General features: G+C 32.4%; 1 protein-coding gene across 5 annotated transcripts in view; it reads right to left on the bottom strand.

The window, feature by feature from the left end:
* The window catches only part of BRINP3 (BMP/retinoic acid inducible neural specific 3), a 396,225-nt gene that overhangs the window by 142,953 nt on the left and 234,522 nt on the right, over positions 1-18,750 (bottom strand). For all 5 annotated transcript variants that reach the window (XM_050783215.1, XM_050783201.1, XM_050783228.1 and 2 more), the window contains one exon: positions 4,748-4,853. In XM_050783215.1, the coding sequence (XP_050639172.1) occupies positions 4,748-4,853 (106 nt within the window). The remainder of the gene's footprint in view (positions 1-4,747; positions 4,854-18,750) is intronic.

Below are 18,750 nucleotides of genomic sequence, written 5' to 3'. Positions count from 1 at the left end.
AAAAATGCATAATTTGAAATTAAGAACCAATGGATAGCTTTAACAGCAGCATAGACATTTAAGAGATAATTCGTGAACTGAAATATGTCAGAAGAATATGTTTAAAAGGAATAAAAGGGCAAAAAGATATAAAATATAGAAAATAGCATAAAAGATTTGTGTTATGATGGAAAGACCTAAACCACATTTAATTATAACCCAGAATGAGAGGAAAGAAAGGAAATAAATGATATTTGTTAAACAAATATAAAACAATATTAGAAAATCGATGAGGAACATAAAAAAATATAAATTAATTTACAGCATATCAGCATATGTTATGGCAAGACAAACAGCTAAGTAAAAGTGACCGGCTAGTCAATGTTCTTCAATGCTATTTTGCTCATGAACTACCTTAAATAGTTTTGAAAACATAAACACTACTTTGGACATGAGTAAGCTCTTGTTTAAAATTTTCATCATACATAAAAGAGGCCCAAAGTTGGTAAACTCTGTGATATTATTAATATGTATATTTTACAACAAAAATATTACACTGTATATATGTACAAATGAAATATAATTCCTGTTGATTTGGTAACTAATACATATTTTAAAAATAACATTTGCACAAGATATACAAATATAAAAATAAAATTTGTATATATGTATGTATAGTGTGTGTATAGACATATGTTTGTGTGAATTATGAGCATTTTAGTAATGATCTTTTTCATACATCTGCTCTTCAAGTGGAAAAAGAATTGTTCCTGAAATAAAATTATTCACACACTCACACACACACACATGCACACACACACACATCTCTTTCCTCCAAGTCATTATTTCATTCTATTATCCCTAAATATTTTTATTCAAATATAATAAATTTCATTAATCAATGTCTTTTCTTAATCATAGTCATTCTTATCTTTTATAAAAGTAAATAGCTTGAAATGTATATATGTATACATATATTTACTGAAAATTTAAATATGAAATATCATATAGTATAATGTATGCTATATATAATTTCTTGATAATGAAAATTTTAAAAATATTTCTGACATTATTATAACTATCATATGTAATATGCAATTCAATAGAAGTGCACTTATTATAAGTATGAAGAAATATTTTTTTAAAGCAAATATAATCAGTTTTTTGAAAATACATGACTTGAATGACTAAATAGGACTTTTGTTGATTGGTTTATACACTTTTTGGCTAGAGTGACCCTTCCCTCAGTGTAAATGATTATCCGTCTTCATTTTTATGTATGTAAGCACTGAGAAAATGTGTTTCAATAAATTAACAAATATTAACAAAAAGAGTTTTATGAAGCAGCATCATTCAATTTTTATTGTAAGCCAAAACACTTACGAACCATCATTAAAAATTACATTTAATCATTCACCTGAAAATAGCCTAGTCCTGTCAAATTCATTTAAATAAAATATTGGGAACTAACCAATTTGGAAAAGTGTTTGTAATTCAGTTCTATAAATTATTCTTTTTCTCAAGGTCTGGAAATTTTACCAAAAAATTACTACCAAAATTTAATAAATGACTTTTAATTATTCTGGTTACATTTTCACTCAGAGACACCTTGTTTGATGTGTTATACTCATAAGCAGTTGAAAATTTTCAATATTAGAAATTTCAAAACATATTTCAATATGTATTTGCCAATATTTTCTTATAACTACTTTTTATTATGTACCTTAAATATATTTTCATCACTAAATTGAAGTTGTAGCTATGGCTTTTTAAATTTTTGAAAAACGCCTGCTCTGTAATCTTATCAGCAAAATGAGATCTCAAAGTCCATCTTTTATATCTCTAATTTTTTAAAAAATACTGATTCATATACTGATGGTTAAATCATAGCGTTCTGTTCTGAATTCGTTGTCTAATACAGTTGACTTCAACAATTATTGGTGCTTTATTTGCTTTGCTTAGATACAATTCCACTTCAGGAACAATTCTTTTTCTACTGAAAGAGGAGAGTTTCAGAAGAAGGTCTTTATTAAAAAACTGTGATAATTTCAGGATTCTTTCAATAATTTATCTAAATTCAGAAGATTCCAAAATGGGACAAACACTCTGATTCTAAAACTTCATCTTGTACTTAGAAACAAAACACAACACACAAGCAACTATCTATATCTATTTATCATCTGTATCTATATCCATCCATTTATCAGACCAAATATCTAACTAGCTAACTCCAAAAGACATGCAGATCTCTGTTGCTACCTTAATAAAATATTCTTCAGTGATACTAGTGTTTTCAATTGCCATATATGGTGACACAGAAATATCTATACCCTTCAAAGGAATGCACCATGGTTACGTTGATCCGGAGTTAATAAATTGTTCACATTAGTTTACAAGGTAGATGAGGGCTAGTACAAAGGAGAGTTTTAAAAGATGAGTCAACATTATACTTGGATTGTAAATAACAATTGAATTTAAGAAAGAGTGCATGAAATACTGAGGGTCTTGAAATTGACTTCCTAAAATTATTTTCAGAAAGGACTTTGTACTTATAGGTGTATAAATAAAGTTGTAATAGACAATTAAAAATATAGACATGGAAAACAGAAAAAAAAAGTGAAAGAGATGGAGGTTTCTGAGTTACTCACATTAGTTGAAGATAATAGAAATAATAATTATACAAAAGAGAAATGTTGCTTCATTTATTCCTTGTGCTAATTATTTTTCTAGACAGGGGACTGAGGGGTTTAAAAAACAATTTAATATTTTGAAAACTGAACACAGTAATTCAGACAAAAATCAACAAATCTTGTTAATAAATAATTTTTATAACAAACTGAAGTGGTCATACTAATTGTTATAAATGGGTTGTCATTTTTATTGTAATTCATATTCTGATAGAAACTTAATCCATATATTAAAAAGGAGTAAGCAGTAGAGAATTGCAGGAAATATTGATGGACAACATTTTTATTTAAATTAGAGAAAATGTTTTAATAAATGTAAATCTGTAATTGATATTGATAAATTGAGTAACATTCAAATTGTTAAAGTATTTAAGAACTTTGTGCTTTATTTATTTATTTATTTATTTATTTATTTATTTTTAAATTTTATTTATTTATTTATTTATTTTGAGACGGAGTCTCACTCTGTCGCCCAGGCTGGAGTGCAGTGGCCGGATCTCAGCTCACTGCAAGCTCCGCCTCCCGGGTTCACGCCATTCTCCTGCCTCAGCCTCCTGAGTACCTGGGACTACAGGCGCCCGCCACCTCGCCCGGCTAGTTTTTTGTATTTTTTTAGTAGAGACGGGGTTTCACCGGATTAGCCAGGATGGTCTCGATCTCCTGACCTTGTGATCCGCCCGTCTCGGCCTCCCAAAGTGCTGGGATTACAGGCTTGAGCCACCACGCCCGGCCAAGTGCTTTTAATACAACTCAAAATAAAAGGCATTCATTCACTATTTAGGATAAATTTAAACAATTAAATGCTGTTACATTTTTCTTTTAATTAATTATTATTTTTTAAATGTTTTAGAGACAGGGTCTCAGTGTCACCCAGGCTGGAGTAACATGATGTGTAGTGTCTGGACAGTGATGTGCAGCATGGAAAGTGATGTCTATCCAGGCTGGAGTGGCCGTGGAGTGCGGTGGTATGGTCATAGCTCACTGCAACCTTGAACGCAGGTGCAGCAATCCTCCTGCCTCAGCCTCCTGAGTAGCTGGGACTGCAGGCCTGCAACACCAACTCCCAGCTAATATTTTTCTTTTTTACGTCTCACTATGTTGCCCAGGCTGGTCTTGAACTCCTGGCTTCAAGTGATCGTCCAGCCTCAGCCTCCCAAAGGGCTATGATTGCAGGCATAAGCCAACATGCGGGGACACTGATACATTTTTCAAGATTGCAAAGTTAAGGGAAAAAGTGGTAGGATTTCTGAAACTTTTAAGCATTTTTATGCAAAACCGAATAATGTAAATATTCAGCTCTAATTTATGCAATTGAAAAAACGCATACTAGAGAAGAACAACTCAAAATTACCTCTTTGATCAGTCAACTTAATTCTGACAAAAAGTGTCATCACAAAGACTTTTCTGAACTTGTTCAACTAGAGGTGTTTAAACGTGTGTATTCATAACCTGTTCCTGCCTATAAGAATGAACATGTATGCATACCTATTGTATTTTTTAAAGTGTTTATGAATAAAATACTCTCTATTGAATATCTAAAATATGTAGTCATAGAAAATAGCAAATTATTTTTATAAAATCTAACTTTAAAATGGAAATCATATGAATGTAAATATTTTGTTAATATATCCTTAAGTACATTTCTATTTATCAGAAGAAAAATACAGTCTTGACTGCCACATTAGGTTAAATATAAAATGTCAACAGTTCATTTTACACCATGCATAAATATGGTTACAACTTTCACAGGAATCTTTAAGTAAAAAGTCAAAGTTGAGGCAAGCATATGAAGAAACTGCTACATAATGACACAATGATTACTATATGTAAGAAAAATATTATTAGGACAGATTTTCAATTGCTATATGTTACTTAATTTGAGAAGAAAAGAGAATTTTGATATTTTATTCATATGGTCTAGAATTTCATATTTTATCAGTTAAATTATGACATCAGCCTTTAATGAGAGTTTTTAATAGCCTGTACGTATATGTAGCTTATTTTAAAAAATGGAAAATAAATCATGACTGGATAATTGTTATCCAGGCTCGTAGAGAATTAATGAAATTTTACCTACATACCTTGCAACTGAATCTTATTCTCAGGACTCTGAACCAGAACAGAACTGACAGAATCTAGGTTGTCATAGTTACTGCAGCCAAGAGGACCAGTCCGTGTTTCTGTTACCTGGCAAACAAAACATCAACTTTATTATCTAAATCAGACTTTACAATGTCCTTTTGGTTCATTGTAGTTGTCACACACTAATATTATATGTTTGACAGTAAATATCACCGAAAGTCCAGGACCTCATACACACCAGCAATACCCACACCTAAACATAGCGCAAAGCAGTAACTCCCTTTGTCTTTAACTCATTTCTTTCCTTTGGTTGGGTATAAATATTCCAAGAAAATAATGCATGCCATCTTTGTTCAAAAGCACAACTCATAAAGTCACTGATTTCACCCAAGATATAAAAAAGGCCCACTCCTTATGGAAGAGACCAAGTTCTGACTCATATGAGAGTTGTTTGTGTTTGTTTTTACTCAATAGATCAGAGCCATCTGCCAGGCTACGCTCTCAAAACTGATTTTATTATTTTCTTTTACCTAAAAATCTATATTTTTCCCATTTTTATGTTGGCATGAAATTCTTAACTCTCTGCCTTCCATCTGGCCCAGTTCTTTCCAATATGCCAGTATCTCCCTGTTCAGTTTGACATTCATTCTAGGCCTTTGATCATACAACATCCTCCACTCCCACCCCACTTGGATTAGAAACTTCTCCTTTCTCAACTTTGACTAATCAGTTTTATCTATCCTCAAAATTAAGCTCATGTTCAAACATTTACACAAAGTATTCCTTGATGATTCTATCTGTGTTATTTTACCATTTCCATCCAATTTTGGTCTGCAGCTCACAGATTTAGTACTTAAATATGTATTCTCATATGTGGACTGATTTTTTCATGGGTGTCTTGGGAGGGATAGGAGGAGATGAGGAGACTAAATTTAATGAATTATAGGAGGTTGAAAATTTATACTGAAGATTTAATCCTGAAGATTTAAAACTATTTAAAGCAGAACAATATTGTCAGAACCTTTGTATTTTCAATAAGATATTCTTTATTAATAACCAGACTGGTCTTTGCAAAATACAATTTAGATCACTTCGTTCCACTGTTTACAATCATTTAATGGTTTCCCATTCTTATTCAGGGTATGACTTAGAGTCTTTTATAGGACTAGGAAGACACCATATTACCCAGCTCCCTGTTACCTCCCTAAATCTGTCTCCTCTCTTATTTATTCTGCCTTGCTGTATCTCAAACATACATACTGATTACATTATGCAGATGCCTTGGGGTATTTGACTTGTTGTTCTAGTACCTGGAATGTTCTTCCTCAAACTATTTTCTAGCTAATCCTTCACTTCCTTCCAATTTTTGCTCAAATCTCATTCTCTTGGGACTACTTGGACTAACCTATTTAAAGTGAATACCCCAAACTCTTCCAACATTTTCTTTTTTATTTCTTACATTGTTCTACCTTTTTCACAGTAGACATCAGCTCACAAAATGCTGTACAATTTACATTTTTTATGATTACTGTTGACACCTCTCACTAGAATGAGAGCTCCACATTCTAAAAGTGCAGGAGATTTTGTCTATTTTGTTCACTCACATATCCATAGAACATATTAAGTTCTTGCATCAGCCCAGGGGTATTGATTAAGAGAAAGGTATTGATTAAGAGGAGGCAACATAAGGAAAAACTTCGTACTATGGAGCAGGAAAGACATTAAGGCCATCATGAAGATGATGAAAGCCTAAAGTAAATAGTGACAATAAACTTTATCTGAAGTTCAATTGTAAAAAACAAGACATAACAAGGTTATGAAATGACATTATGAAACACTGAAAATGTTCACTGGTACAGAGAAAGGCCACTGAGGCTTCCATTTTTAGTGATAACATTAAAAATATGAAGCTAAGAAGCCCACTGTGGAGGGCATTTAAGGGAGCTCAGTTTTGAACATGTTTACTCTCTTTGGTGAAAATATTTAGTAGGAGTGGCAACACAGGTTTATATCTTAGAAGTTATGTCAACGATGGGACTACTAATTTGGAAGTCATCAACTTAGAGGCGATAATCAATGATGGATACAGATACATTAACTCAAATGCATTGAGTGCATGTTTGTGTCATGATAACTCTATTATATTTTCTAAATGATAAGTTCTTCAGAGTAACCAAGATTAACTATGTGTACATAGCCAGAGTTGACAATGTAGTTTATCATGGGCAAAAAATTACTTTTTCCTTAACACTACAAAAACTTTGAATTATTCTCCAGCTACTCTTCCCCACTGATGATAGTGAATAGAACTTATTTTGTTTAGAGAAATAATTTATAGTGTTGATATATGTATGTATAATTAATATTTAAGTATAAATTAGTAACAACCTAAGGGCAAAGGGAAAAATAAAAGCATCAAAGATAATACTTAGGGTATAAGGTAATTTAAATTTTCATTTTCTCCTATCATGTGGTTTCACTATTGCCAACCAACACATATCACACAAATATAAACACACACCCATGCTTGCCTTTTTTATAAAGTTTTCCAAGTAAAATTGGCATTAAGTTCATACTCATTGACATATGTGATCTTGGAAAAGGGAAGGCAAAATCCTCTAACACTTCATCCTTGAAAGAAGGTAAATAATATTACCCCATTACAGAGAGTCTCTTATATTCACCTACTCTGTTGTTGAGAATACATGTGAGACAATTAAATAATAGATACACATTTTGAGAATATTTGAATATCTCTATCTTTATATATTGCTCTACTTTCTCATCTTTCATGATATGCCGTCATATAAATTTAGCGTAACATACTTACAGTTTTATTTTGTTCTCTATCCTTCACATCTGAATTCACTGATCACTATCTGGGTTAATATAAAATTTTACAAACTCTAGCACTTTATATGAAATAAATCTATCTTTAAATTGTATTCCATTTAAGGACTCCATATGCCTTACCAATGCCAGCATTAGTAAATGTACCCATACTTATTTAATTTTTTACAGTAATAATAAAATAAATAAAAATGGAAAGAAAAAATAAAAATAAATTTACTACAGAGATGCTAACTGTGCCAAAACACAGAATAGCAGTTTACTTGTTTGTTCCAACCCATCATTTTTAATAATAAAAGTAACAAATTCCCATGATGGAAATTTAAGCAATGAAACAAAATACTTAGCCAGAGGAGCAACTGTCATTTTTTTTCTACTTTTATGATTCCCCTAGCCTTTTACCAGACATGAAAATGGTTGAGACTAGGAGTAATTGCGCTTCAAGACTATTCGTTATTTGCAGCACCCAAATATCATGGCCTTTACCTTTTCAAAGTGTATTTCTCATGAATTATTTTATTTATTTCCTAGTTACATTAGGTTATATCAAAGTAACTTCTGAGTAATTTTATCAGCCATCGATAATGAAGATAAAACACTGGAATACTGATAAGTACAATTAGCTGTTTTACAATTGAGTTAGGCCCAAAGAGGCATAATCTAAGACTTTCCATCTGAAATCAATTTTCTCTTCTAGAGACCTACATCTCATCTGCATAACTACAAAATGAATGTTAATATTTAAGAGGAGATTTTACCTATCCTATATTGTAACAAGAAAAGCACGTCTGAAATAACAGGAGTTGAGGTGGGGGAGTAGTGAAATTTGTTATTGATACCTGCGTCCTGACAAACTGCTATACCAGTTATTTCCTTTTACACGTTTTGCCCCTATTCACATTAGATATACTCTATCATACAGTCCACTTCAGTTGTCTCCTTTTCCAGAAATAAATGTTTCTATTTTTTAATCATTCAAAACACTTTGGGTTGAGAAGGTAGAAACTATACTAGAGAATATTAACTATATTAGACTCATATTGAATTTCTGATATCTTAACATTTAATATAAGAATTGATACTTATTTTTAAAATAGAAATAAAGATTTAATCTTACATAATTAGAACTAAAATTTATTCACTGCATAATTTCTTTGTTTTTAAAAATATTGATTAACATAGTTGCAATTCATATATACAGCAAAAGGTTTATATCTAGAATATATAAATAAATTATACAAACGAATAATAATATGGCAAGAGCAACACTGAAAACACACTTGATAACAAAGATATGTAAACATCCAGTCATTTTGAAATAGTTTTCAACTTTATTATCAAAGAGCTGGAAATTAAAACATAGAAACTACTATCCATTCACCAGAAAGTCTTATAAGCATAAGAAGCCAGACAATGCCAAGTGGTGACAATACAGTGGAGAAACTGGAATTCTTGTATGCTTCTGCTGGGAGTGTAAACTCGTACAATCACTTTAGAAAATTCCTTGAAAGTATCTACGTAATAGACATAGGCACATGATATGAGCTAGATACACAGTCAACAAAAATGTGAACATGTATGTACAAAAGGCACTTTCAAAGAGGTTAGTATCAATTATTCTTAGTAACTCCAAACAGAAACATATTACATTAGTGTATTAGTCCATTTTCATACTGGTATAAAGATACTACCAGAAACTAGGTAATTTATAAAGGAAAGAAGTTTAATCGACTTGTACTTCCACATGGCTGGGGAGGCCTTAGACACTTAAGATCATGGCCGAAGTCAGAAGGTGAAGGGGAGCAAGATATGTCTTTCATGGTGGCAGGCAAAAGACAGCCAGGAAGTGACACACTTTTAAAACCACCAGCTCTCCTGAGAACTTACTATCAGGAGAACAGTTTGGGGGAAACCACACCCATGATCCAATCACCTCCCACCGGTCCCTCCCTCAAGATGTGGGGATTACATTTTGAGATGAGATTTGGGTGAAGGCACAGAGCCAAACCACATCAAGTGGCAAACAGTAATACAATGTGGAAGTAAATAGAAGATTTGAATACTGTACTACAGTAAGAATAAATTTTTATGTACACTGTCCATAGAATACCGAACATGAGCAAATCTCACAAACATAATGTTGAAGGAACATTATATAAATGTTTCAATATTTTAACACTAGAAGTTTATTTTGCCTAATTTTGAACTTCCATTAATATATAGCTCAAAATTGGGTAAAATAAACTTTTAGTGTTAGAATACAGGATGGTGGTCACCCTTTGGATATAAGAATGGTGGTAAGAGGGCGTTAGGAGTAATACTTATGATCTAGTAATGTCCTATTTTTTAGTCTAGGCCATGGTTGCTGAAATGTTTTCAAATTTGAACACGTTATGTACTTCGCTGTATAAATGTTATTTTATTTTACCCCTAACATTTACTAACAGTAATTGGTTAATATTAATTTTCCTTGTGAATTATATCAAGGAAGGTACCACATCTATATCTATATCTACATATATATGGATATCTAGACATCTATCTACTTACCTATCTGTTTTAAGCAATCATCCATGCATATGTACTAAAACGCAAGTTTGGATTTTCATACTTATATCCTTTCAAATGTATAATTATTCTAATATGGTTTGGCAAAAACAAAATGCTGAAATCTGATACTGTGAAAGATTATGAAAAACAAACTACTTCTTTCAATTACTAATATGAGTTTATTTTAAAATCCAATACAATCTATTTTTAATCATTTTAGTGTATGTCTCATATTTATTTTGTTTTATTTCAAGGCTACAATTGCACTGTTCTATAATTGAAGATATACAGATGATAAATTAACTTTCGACCAGGAACTAACAGGTTAATATCCATATTTCATTTTTATTTTATAAGTACCTACTATTCCAAACAATATATTTACCTAGTATGAAAAAAAAAAAAAGTTTTTTTCTTGTAAGTTCACCTCTAAATAGCAATAAAACGGATGAATAAATAAGCAGTTTATTTTAAATATTCAATTATTCTTATGATAATTTCTGTGCAGGTTTCCTTTGCCTATAGAAATACTTTTTAGAGTATTTGCAAATGAATCATTATACTTAATAACACAAACGTTTGTTAAATATATATATTTATATAGCTTATATTCAAAACACAAATCCTAGTGAATACAGGGGTATCAGAAAAAGACCCCATAGGTTTACTTGCAAAAAATGTTTGAAGCAAAATTATTTTTGTTTTAAACAGTTTGTTTTAAACAGTTGTTTAAACAAAAGCAAAAACACTGTTTCCCCAGAGTTAAAAATTATCTGAGGAGTAGATATACGAAGAATTGGGTATTAAAACTCTCAAGAGGGGCTGGGTGCGGTTGCTCAAGCCTGTAATCCCAGCACTTTGGGAGGCCAAGGAGGGTGTATCATCTGCTGTCAGGAGTTCGAGACCATCCTGACCAACACGGTGAAACTCCATCTCTATAAAAATACAAAAAAATTAGACAGGTGTGGTGGTGGGCACCTGTAATCCCAGCTACTCTGGAGACTGAGGCAGGAGAATTGCTTGAACCTGGGAAGTGGAGATTACAGTGAGCTGAGATCGCTCCATTGCACTCCAGCCTGGGCAATAAGAGTGAAACTCCGTCTCAAACAACAACAACAACAACAACAACAACAGCAACAACAACAACAAAACCTGAAGGTATTCTCCAAGATAGCTTGAATTTATTTTATTTTACCCCAAAGTTTCCATTATGTTTCATTATGCCAATCATAAAATTACAGGGCACTAATTTATTTGTATTATCTCCCTTAATTAACTATAAACTTTCTATGCATAATTATACACAGTGCTGGGCACATGGTAGAAATTAAAAATTTTTGGATTAAATTGGTGGATAAATATTTTATTTTTAGTTAGAAAGATTTATTACAAAATAAAATTTATTGAAGTTTTTGGGAATCTCTTGAAGGAAATGTAGAAGAGCTGAAATATCTAAAATTTTACAGCTATCAGAACTTTGAAATCATTTAGTCTCACCATCTCATTATATAAAAGAGATACTGTATCTGGAGCCAGGGATGCTATCAAGCTACTTCAGGATCATGTGCATGAAATGAGAGCTAGAACTGGGACTTAGACCTCCTGACTCACAAATCAAATATCCATTCTAAGCATCACACTGGCTGTCCAAGCTTTATAGTTATCAAGTTTTGGAAACTTTGCTTGGCTTAATCAATGTAATTAATTCTCTCTCTCTCTCTCTCTGGCAGTAAAGTTACAATAAAACACAATTTAATTGGTCTAGATTGATGTAGAAGTCAATTACAATGGTGTAGTATATTGGGTCATTCATGAACAAAAAAATATTGCTATGAATGTACTGGTTAATATAACTTTGATTGAAGGCCAAATAAATTAACTTTTATTCTAAGCATTAATTTATTAATGCTTTGAAATATAATATCCTGCATATTCTTATATTACTTCCAACTAGGATTCTGAAGAATAAAATACAAGAGTTGATTAGTTTCTATTATTTCCTAAAACAGTACAATCTTTTCTGTCATCACACATATAAGATATTTTACCATTACATATTGCTAAAGGTATTAAATTAACAAAATGCTTTATAAAATGTTGATGTTAAAAAATAAGAATATATATAACTTCCCTTCATTTCTCAACTGAAGATAGTGCTTTATATTTTTTCAAATGTGAATATTGAGTTTAAAGGTAATTTTATCATTTAATATTTTTCCTCTGATAGTCATTAAGTCGTATTTCAACATTCTATTAAGCATTTAACATCAGACTGTAATTCAACGTAGTCCCACTTTTTTACCCAGTTGAAATATTTCTGAAGCTTATTTTATTAAAGAATGAATTTTCAAACATATGATTAATTATAAGATGCATTAAAAACAAAACATTCATCTCAGAATAAACATTTCAGTAGCAAAATGTTTCTTAATTTTCACAACTGTTTTAGTATTTACAGTACATTTTGTGGGAAAAGTGAAAATTCACATAAAAATGCTACATGTCCTCAAACACATCTACAGCCATCTGATCTTTGACAAACCTGAGAGAAAAAAGAAATGGGGAAAGGATTCCCTATTTAATAAATGGTGCTGGGAAAATTGGCTAGCCATAAGTAGAAAGCTGAAACTGGATCCTTTCCTTACTCCTTATACGAAAATTAATTCAAGATGGATTAGAGACTTAAATGTTAGACCTAATACCATAAAAACCCTAGAGGAAAACCTAGGTAGTACCATTCAGGACATAGGCATGGGAAAAGACTTCATGTCTAAAACACCAAAAGCAACGGCAGCAAAAGCCAAAATTGACAAATGGGATCTAATTAAACTAAAGAGCTTCTGCACAGCAAAAGAAACTACCATCAGAGTGAACAGGCAACCTACAGAATGGGAGAAAATTTTTGCAATCTACTTATCTGACAAAGGGCTAATGTCCAGAACCTACAAAGAACTCAAACAAATTTACAAGAAAAAAACAAACAACCCCATCAAAAAGTGGGCAAAGGATATGAACAGACATTTCTCAAAAGAAGACATTCATACAGCCAACAGACACATGAAAAAATGCTCGTCATCACTGGCCATCAGAGAAATGCTAATCAAAACCACAATGAGATACCATCTCACACCAGTTAGAATGGCGATCATTAAAAAGTCAGGAAACAACAGGTGCTGGAGAGGATGTGGAGCAATAGGAACACTTTTACACTGTTGGTGGGATTGTAAACTAGTTCAACATTTATGGAAAAGAGTGTGGCGATTCCTCAAGGATCTAGAACTAGATGTACCATATGACCCAGCCATCCCATTACTGGGTATATACCCAAAGGATTATAAATCATGCTGCTATAAAGACACATGCACACGTATGTTTATTGCGGCACTATTCACAATAGCAAAGACTTCGAATCAACCCAAATGTCCATCAGTGACAGACTGGATTAAGAAAATGTGGCACATATACACCATGGAATACTATGCAGCCATAAAAAACGATGAGTTTGTGTCCTTTGTAGGGACATGGATGCAGCTAGAAACCATCATTCTTAGCAAACTATCACAAGAACAGAAAACCAAACACTGCATGTTCTCACTCATAGGTGGGAACTGAACAATGAGATCACTTGGACTCGGGAAGGGGAACATCACAGACTGGGGCCTATCATGGGGAGGGGGGAGGGGGGAGGGATTGCATTGGGAGTTATACCTGATGTAAATGACGAGTTGATGGGTGCTGACGAGTTGATGGGTGCAGCACAGCAACATGGCACAAGTATACATATGTAACAAACCTGCATGTTATGCACATGTACCCAAGAGCTTAAAGTATAATAATAATAATAAATAAAAAATAAAAATAAATTAAATAAATAAATAAATGCAAAATTTTCTTGCATATCAACACAAAAGTAAGCATTATATTTAGTGTGTTTTACATCATTAATATAGTGATTTAAAATAAATTTAACATTGTCAATATTTTCTTGGGCCTTCTCCAAACATACAGATACAGTTTAAAACAGTGTATATTATCCATCCAGTATGACTCACATCTTCACATAAAAAACACAAACATGGATAAATACATTCAATGCAAGGGAGCTTATACCATTGTTGAATTATGCATCTATGCAAATTACTTGAAGTTGACAACTATATCCTCTAATCTATTCCTCATAATTTCAGTAAACCAAATTTTTAAAAATACTAGAATTATTCATTTAAAATACTGCATTGTTAAAAGGTAGTGTTTGGTTTTTTATTTGTTTTTGACCAGAGAAATAGTGATACTTGAAACATGAGGAATGAAAATATTATTATAAACAATATCATGTATACCCATAAAATATATGCAGAATAACTGTGAATTACAAAATTTAACCATAGGAAAAAAATGTAGAGCAAAATATATTTATTTGAAGTAAATTGAAGATTACATTAGAACAATACAAAAAACAAAGCACTCTATTTAGGAACAAAATTGAGGATGTCTTCTTGAAGAGCAATTGTTTCAGTGCAGTTTTCATTTGTGTTTGTCACCATGAGTCCAGGCATGACTACAATGACTGTCCTACTTCTTCCTACCCTATAAATTATCCTCCATCAAAATAATACAAAAATAAGCACACCACCCACAACTATCCACATGTAAACCTATTGAGAGAGACTATGCTAATCCTTTGAGTACAGATTAAAATATAAAACTATACAATGGCTAGACAACAGAAGTTTTCTCAGGTTCTTAAAGTATTGATTTGGTGTAATATGGAATAAGCAAAACTGGACACAATTTAGTTAGGACAAAGTTGCCAAATAACATCAGGACCTTTTTGTGCTTAAACCATGGTTGCCATGGAAAATAAATGTGTGGCACTTGATTGGCCTTGGAGATGCCAAGTCTGTAAACTCACTCCTACGGATGTTATTTATTTATTTATTTATTTATTTGATAACACAGAGCTTAAAATCACAGCAATTGTAAAAAATACACATAGCCATAAAAAAGCTTTCATTACTTTCCTAACTGCATGAATATACGTTTGGAAAACTGACATTTTTATAAAAACTATATTTGTGAGAGCTATAACTGATGATGTTACATGAATGGTAAACTTGAACTTCATTACAGGAAATCTAAAGGGATGTATTGTGACTACAGTTGGCTAATGAGTTTTCTGAGGTTTTCAATATTAATAATAAGAAAAGTAAAACTTTATTGCCACAGGGAGTTACAAACAATAGGTACAGTTTTCAACCTGGTTCAAGGTTGTGGCATTTCCTTTGCACTCTGGTGGTAGTTATTAGGCAGTGACTGCAGTTGTTACAGTTACTATCCGGCCTGAATGCCGCTTTTCCTGGGCCAGAGAAATGACCTTTCAGGGAACTCAGGAGCCAGGGTATTTTTCTGTTTCTTTACATTTAAAAAGTGTAATCTAAAGCAGCGTTGATTATATTTATTTTACAAATGAAAGCTATCTGAAGAACTAAAATATTAAAGACTGTTTTTATTTTTTAATCTTTATTGTTTGTTCTATGTTCTTTAATCTCATTGCCTTTTATTGTCATTGTCTCTCATCACCCCCAGATGGGACTGTCTAGTGGTAGGAAAACAAGCTCAGGGATCCCACTAATTCCACATTACAGTGAATTGTATAATTACTTCATTACATATTACAATGTAATGTTAATAGAAATAAAGCGCACCTTAATGTAATGAACTTAAATCATCCTGAAACCATTTCCTCCACCAAGTTCATGGAAAAAATTTCTTCCATGAAACCAGTTCCTGGTGCCAAAATGGATGGGGACTGTTTGCACAGACTAACTTACAATTATGCAAATCCCACTAAAGTTGCAAAAAAATCTGTTGCCAAGACTGAGAAGCAAAATGTCACACTAAACATAACTGATCCCTTTATTAATTCCTACTTCCTACTCTATAATTTTATTTATCAAAACACTTCTACATCTACCCAATCTGCTCGATTGATACTCACCTAGCGTCTCAGTCAAGCAAACTGCAAGCTGATGCTCCAAATGGTACAAAAACGTAGAAACTGAATTATCTGTTTTGCTTTCTTTGACAGAGTAACTAAAAATGTTCAGGTGCAAATGTCAACTGCTGAATGAAATAAAAGCACCTATCACCCTCCTGGAGGACGATGGCAGCAGAATCAAGGGCATTGACAGCGAATCGCAGCTAGCAGTGCACACAAAGCAATCTGTCACTGTCAAAATCCTGACGAACAGTCTTTCCGTAAGATTCTCTGCTATACTAGGGTACTAAAACAGGGAACCTCCTTAGATACACACATTTTGGTTGTTTAACATTTAATAAAATTATTTCATTATTATTACTTTTAATTTTCTCCTTCTCAATGTAGGAGCCAATATAGTATATTAGAACATACCTCAGAGTGCCCACTATTTTATTTCAACTAAATACTTCTATCAAAAATCTTCAATTTCTCCTCTGAAATTCCATATTTAATATTGCTCTTCTGAAATATTTATTAAAACATATGTTATTGCTTATGATTAAAAAATTAAAACTTTTTTATTATAGCCGTTTGAAGTTTCAGCACTATCAAATATTTCTGAATTCCTTAAGCATATCAAAAGCTTCTGACTTCATTTTTTTTTAATAATAGGACAGCTAATGCCTGCGCACAGACTAGCTAAAGTTTTATACTGAGGCCGTCATATTCTTACATTTGTCACCCAATTAAACAAGCACCCAAGAGAACTGATGAAGCGCAGCACACTAAAACTCAACAGACTCAGACATAATTAGAAAGACAGAAGTGAATTTCTTGTTTCAACTGGCCGTTATAGAAACTGTTCTATCATTTTTTTTTTCAGAAAAATAAATTGGCTTTGCTCACAAAAATGTTAATACAAATCCAAATTCTTTAGCAACTTATTATCAGTAAAAGTCAGCATAAAGATGACGTTAAAAGAACAAATCTAATTATACAGGAGAAAGAAGAAACATAGAGTGTACATGAATTACAAATAATTATTAAAATTCTAAGTGCCAGGAAAAACACTAAGAATCTAAGAGGAACTTTGTATCTTCATGTTACCTCTGGGACTTGAGGAAGCTTTATGGACATCAAGGGTTTCTCAGTTTGCAGCCAATCCACTAACAACTTGCATTGGGGTTATTCATGGTTATAAAACTCCAGGTCTATGAACTTTGGGTCTCTAGAAGTTGTATTTAACCATACAACCAGTTGATTGTTAGCTCACTTAACACTAAAATGCACCAAGTTAGAAAAAAAAAAAAAAAAAAAAAAAAGGAGAAAAATGATTTCTCACTGGATAAATATTTCAATTTATGTGTTTTACATTTTTCTATGAAACAGACTACAAAATAAAACTACTATTCATTCAAATTTGATTTACTTAATACTGAGGGAAAAACTTTTGATAATATATTGAGAATTTGGCTTTTTCCCATGAACTAAATGAAACCTGATGAAATGTAGGAGATGTTATTTTTAGCAGTTTTATGTGGCTTGCTTCCTTTTCCTAAATTAATTTAATCTCACTTGATGTAACTGTTGTGCCTCCTACCAGCAGCCCTTTTCATCACTCTCTAAAAGCTGGTTACAAATCTATTATCAGTGAAGAAACCAGATAAGCAACGTAGGTAGATTTGTTCCGGAGTAGTTTCTAAATGAAAAATTACAGGATTCTCTCACGGCTAAAAGACAAGAACTTTAGAAATGAAAATTATGAAATCTCTTTATATTAACTCAGGCATCTTCTCCACTTGCTTTTTATGTTCTGACATATTAAATATAGTTTAAGCTATGAAAAATAACTTGAATTTTTTTTTTGATTTATATTTTCATTATTTATTTATTTATTTATTTTTTTAAATTTATTTATTATTATTATACTTTAAGTTGTAGGGTACATGTGCATAACGTGCAGGTTTGTTACATATGTATACTTGTGCCATGTTGGTGTGCTGCACCCATCAACTCGTCATTTACATCAGGTATAACTCCCAATGCAATCCCTCCCCCCTCCCCCCTCCCCATGATAGGCCCCGGTGTGTGATGTTCCCCTTCCTGAGTCCAAGTTATCTCATTGTTCAGTTCCCACCTATGAGTGAGAACATGCGGTGTTTGGTTTTCTGTTCTTGTGATAGTCTGCTAAGAATGATGGTTTCCAGCTGCATCCATGTCCCTACAAAGGACACAAACTCATCGTTTTTTATGGCTGCATAGTATTCCATGGTGTATATGTGCCATATTTTCTTAATCCAATCTGTCACTGATGGACATTTGGGTTGATTCCAAGTCGTTGCTATTGTGAATAGTGCTGCAATAAACATACGTGTGCATGTGTCTTTATAGCAGCATAATTCATAATCCTTTGGGTATATACCCAGTAATGGGATGGCTGGGTCATATGGTACATCTAGTTCTAGATCCTTGAGGAATCGCCATACTGTTTTCCATAATGGTTGAACTAGTTTACAATCCCACCAACAGTGTAAAAGTGTTCCTATTTCTCCACATCCTCTCCAGCACCTGTTGTTTCCTGACTTTTTAATGATCGCCATTCTAACTGGTGTGAGATGGTAT

Source organism: Macaca thibetana, chromosome 1 (genome assembly GCF_024542745.1).
Source record: "Macaca thibetana thibetana isolate TM-01 chromosome 1, ASM2454274v1, whole genome shotgun sequence".
In the NCBI taxonomy this organism is placed as follows: Eukaryota; Metazoa; Chordata; class Mammalia; order Primates; family Cercopithecidae; genus Macaca; species Macaca thibetana.
Note: the sequence above shows the minus strand (reverse complement) of the source record. Positions and strands in the feature narration are given on the sequence as shown.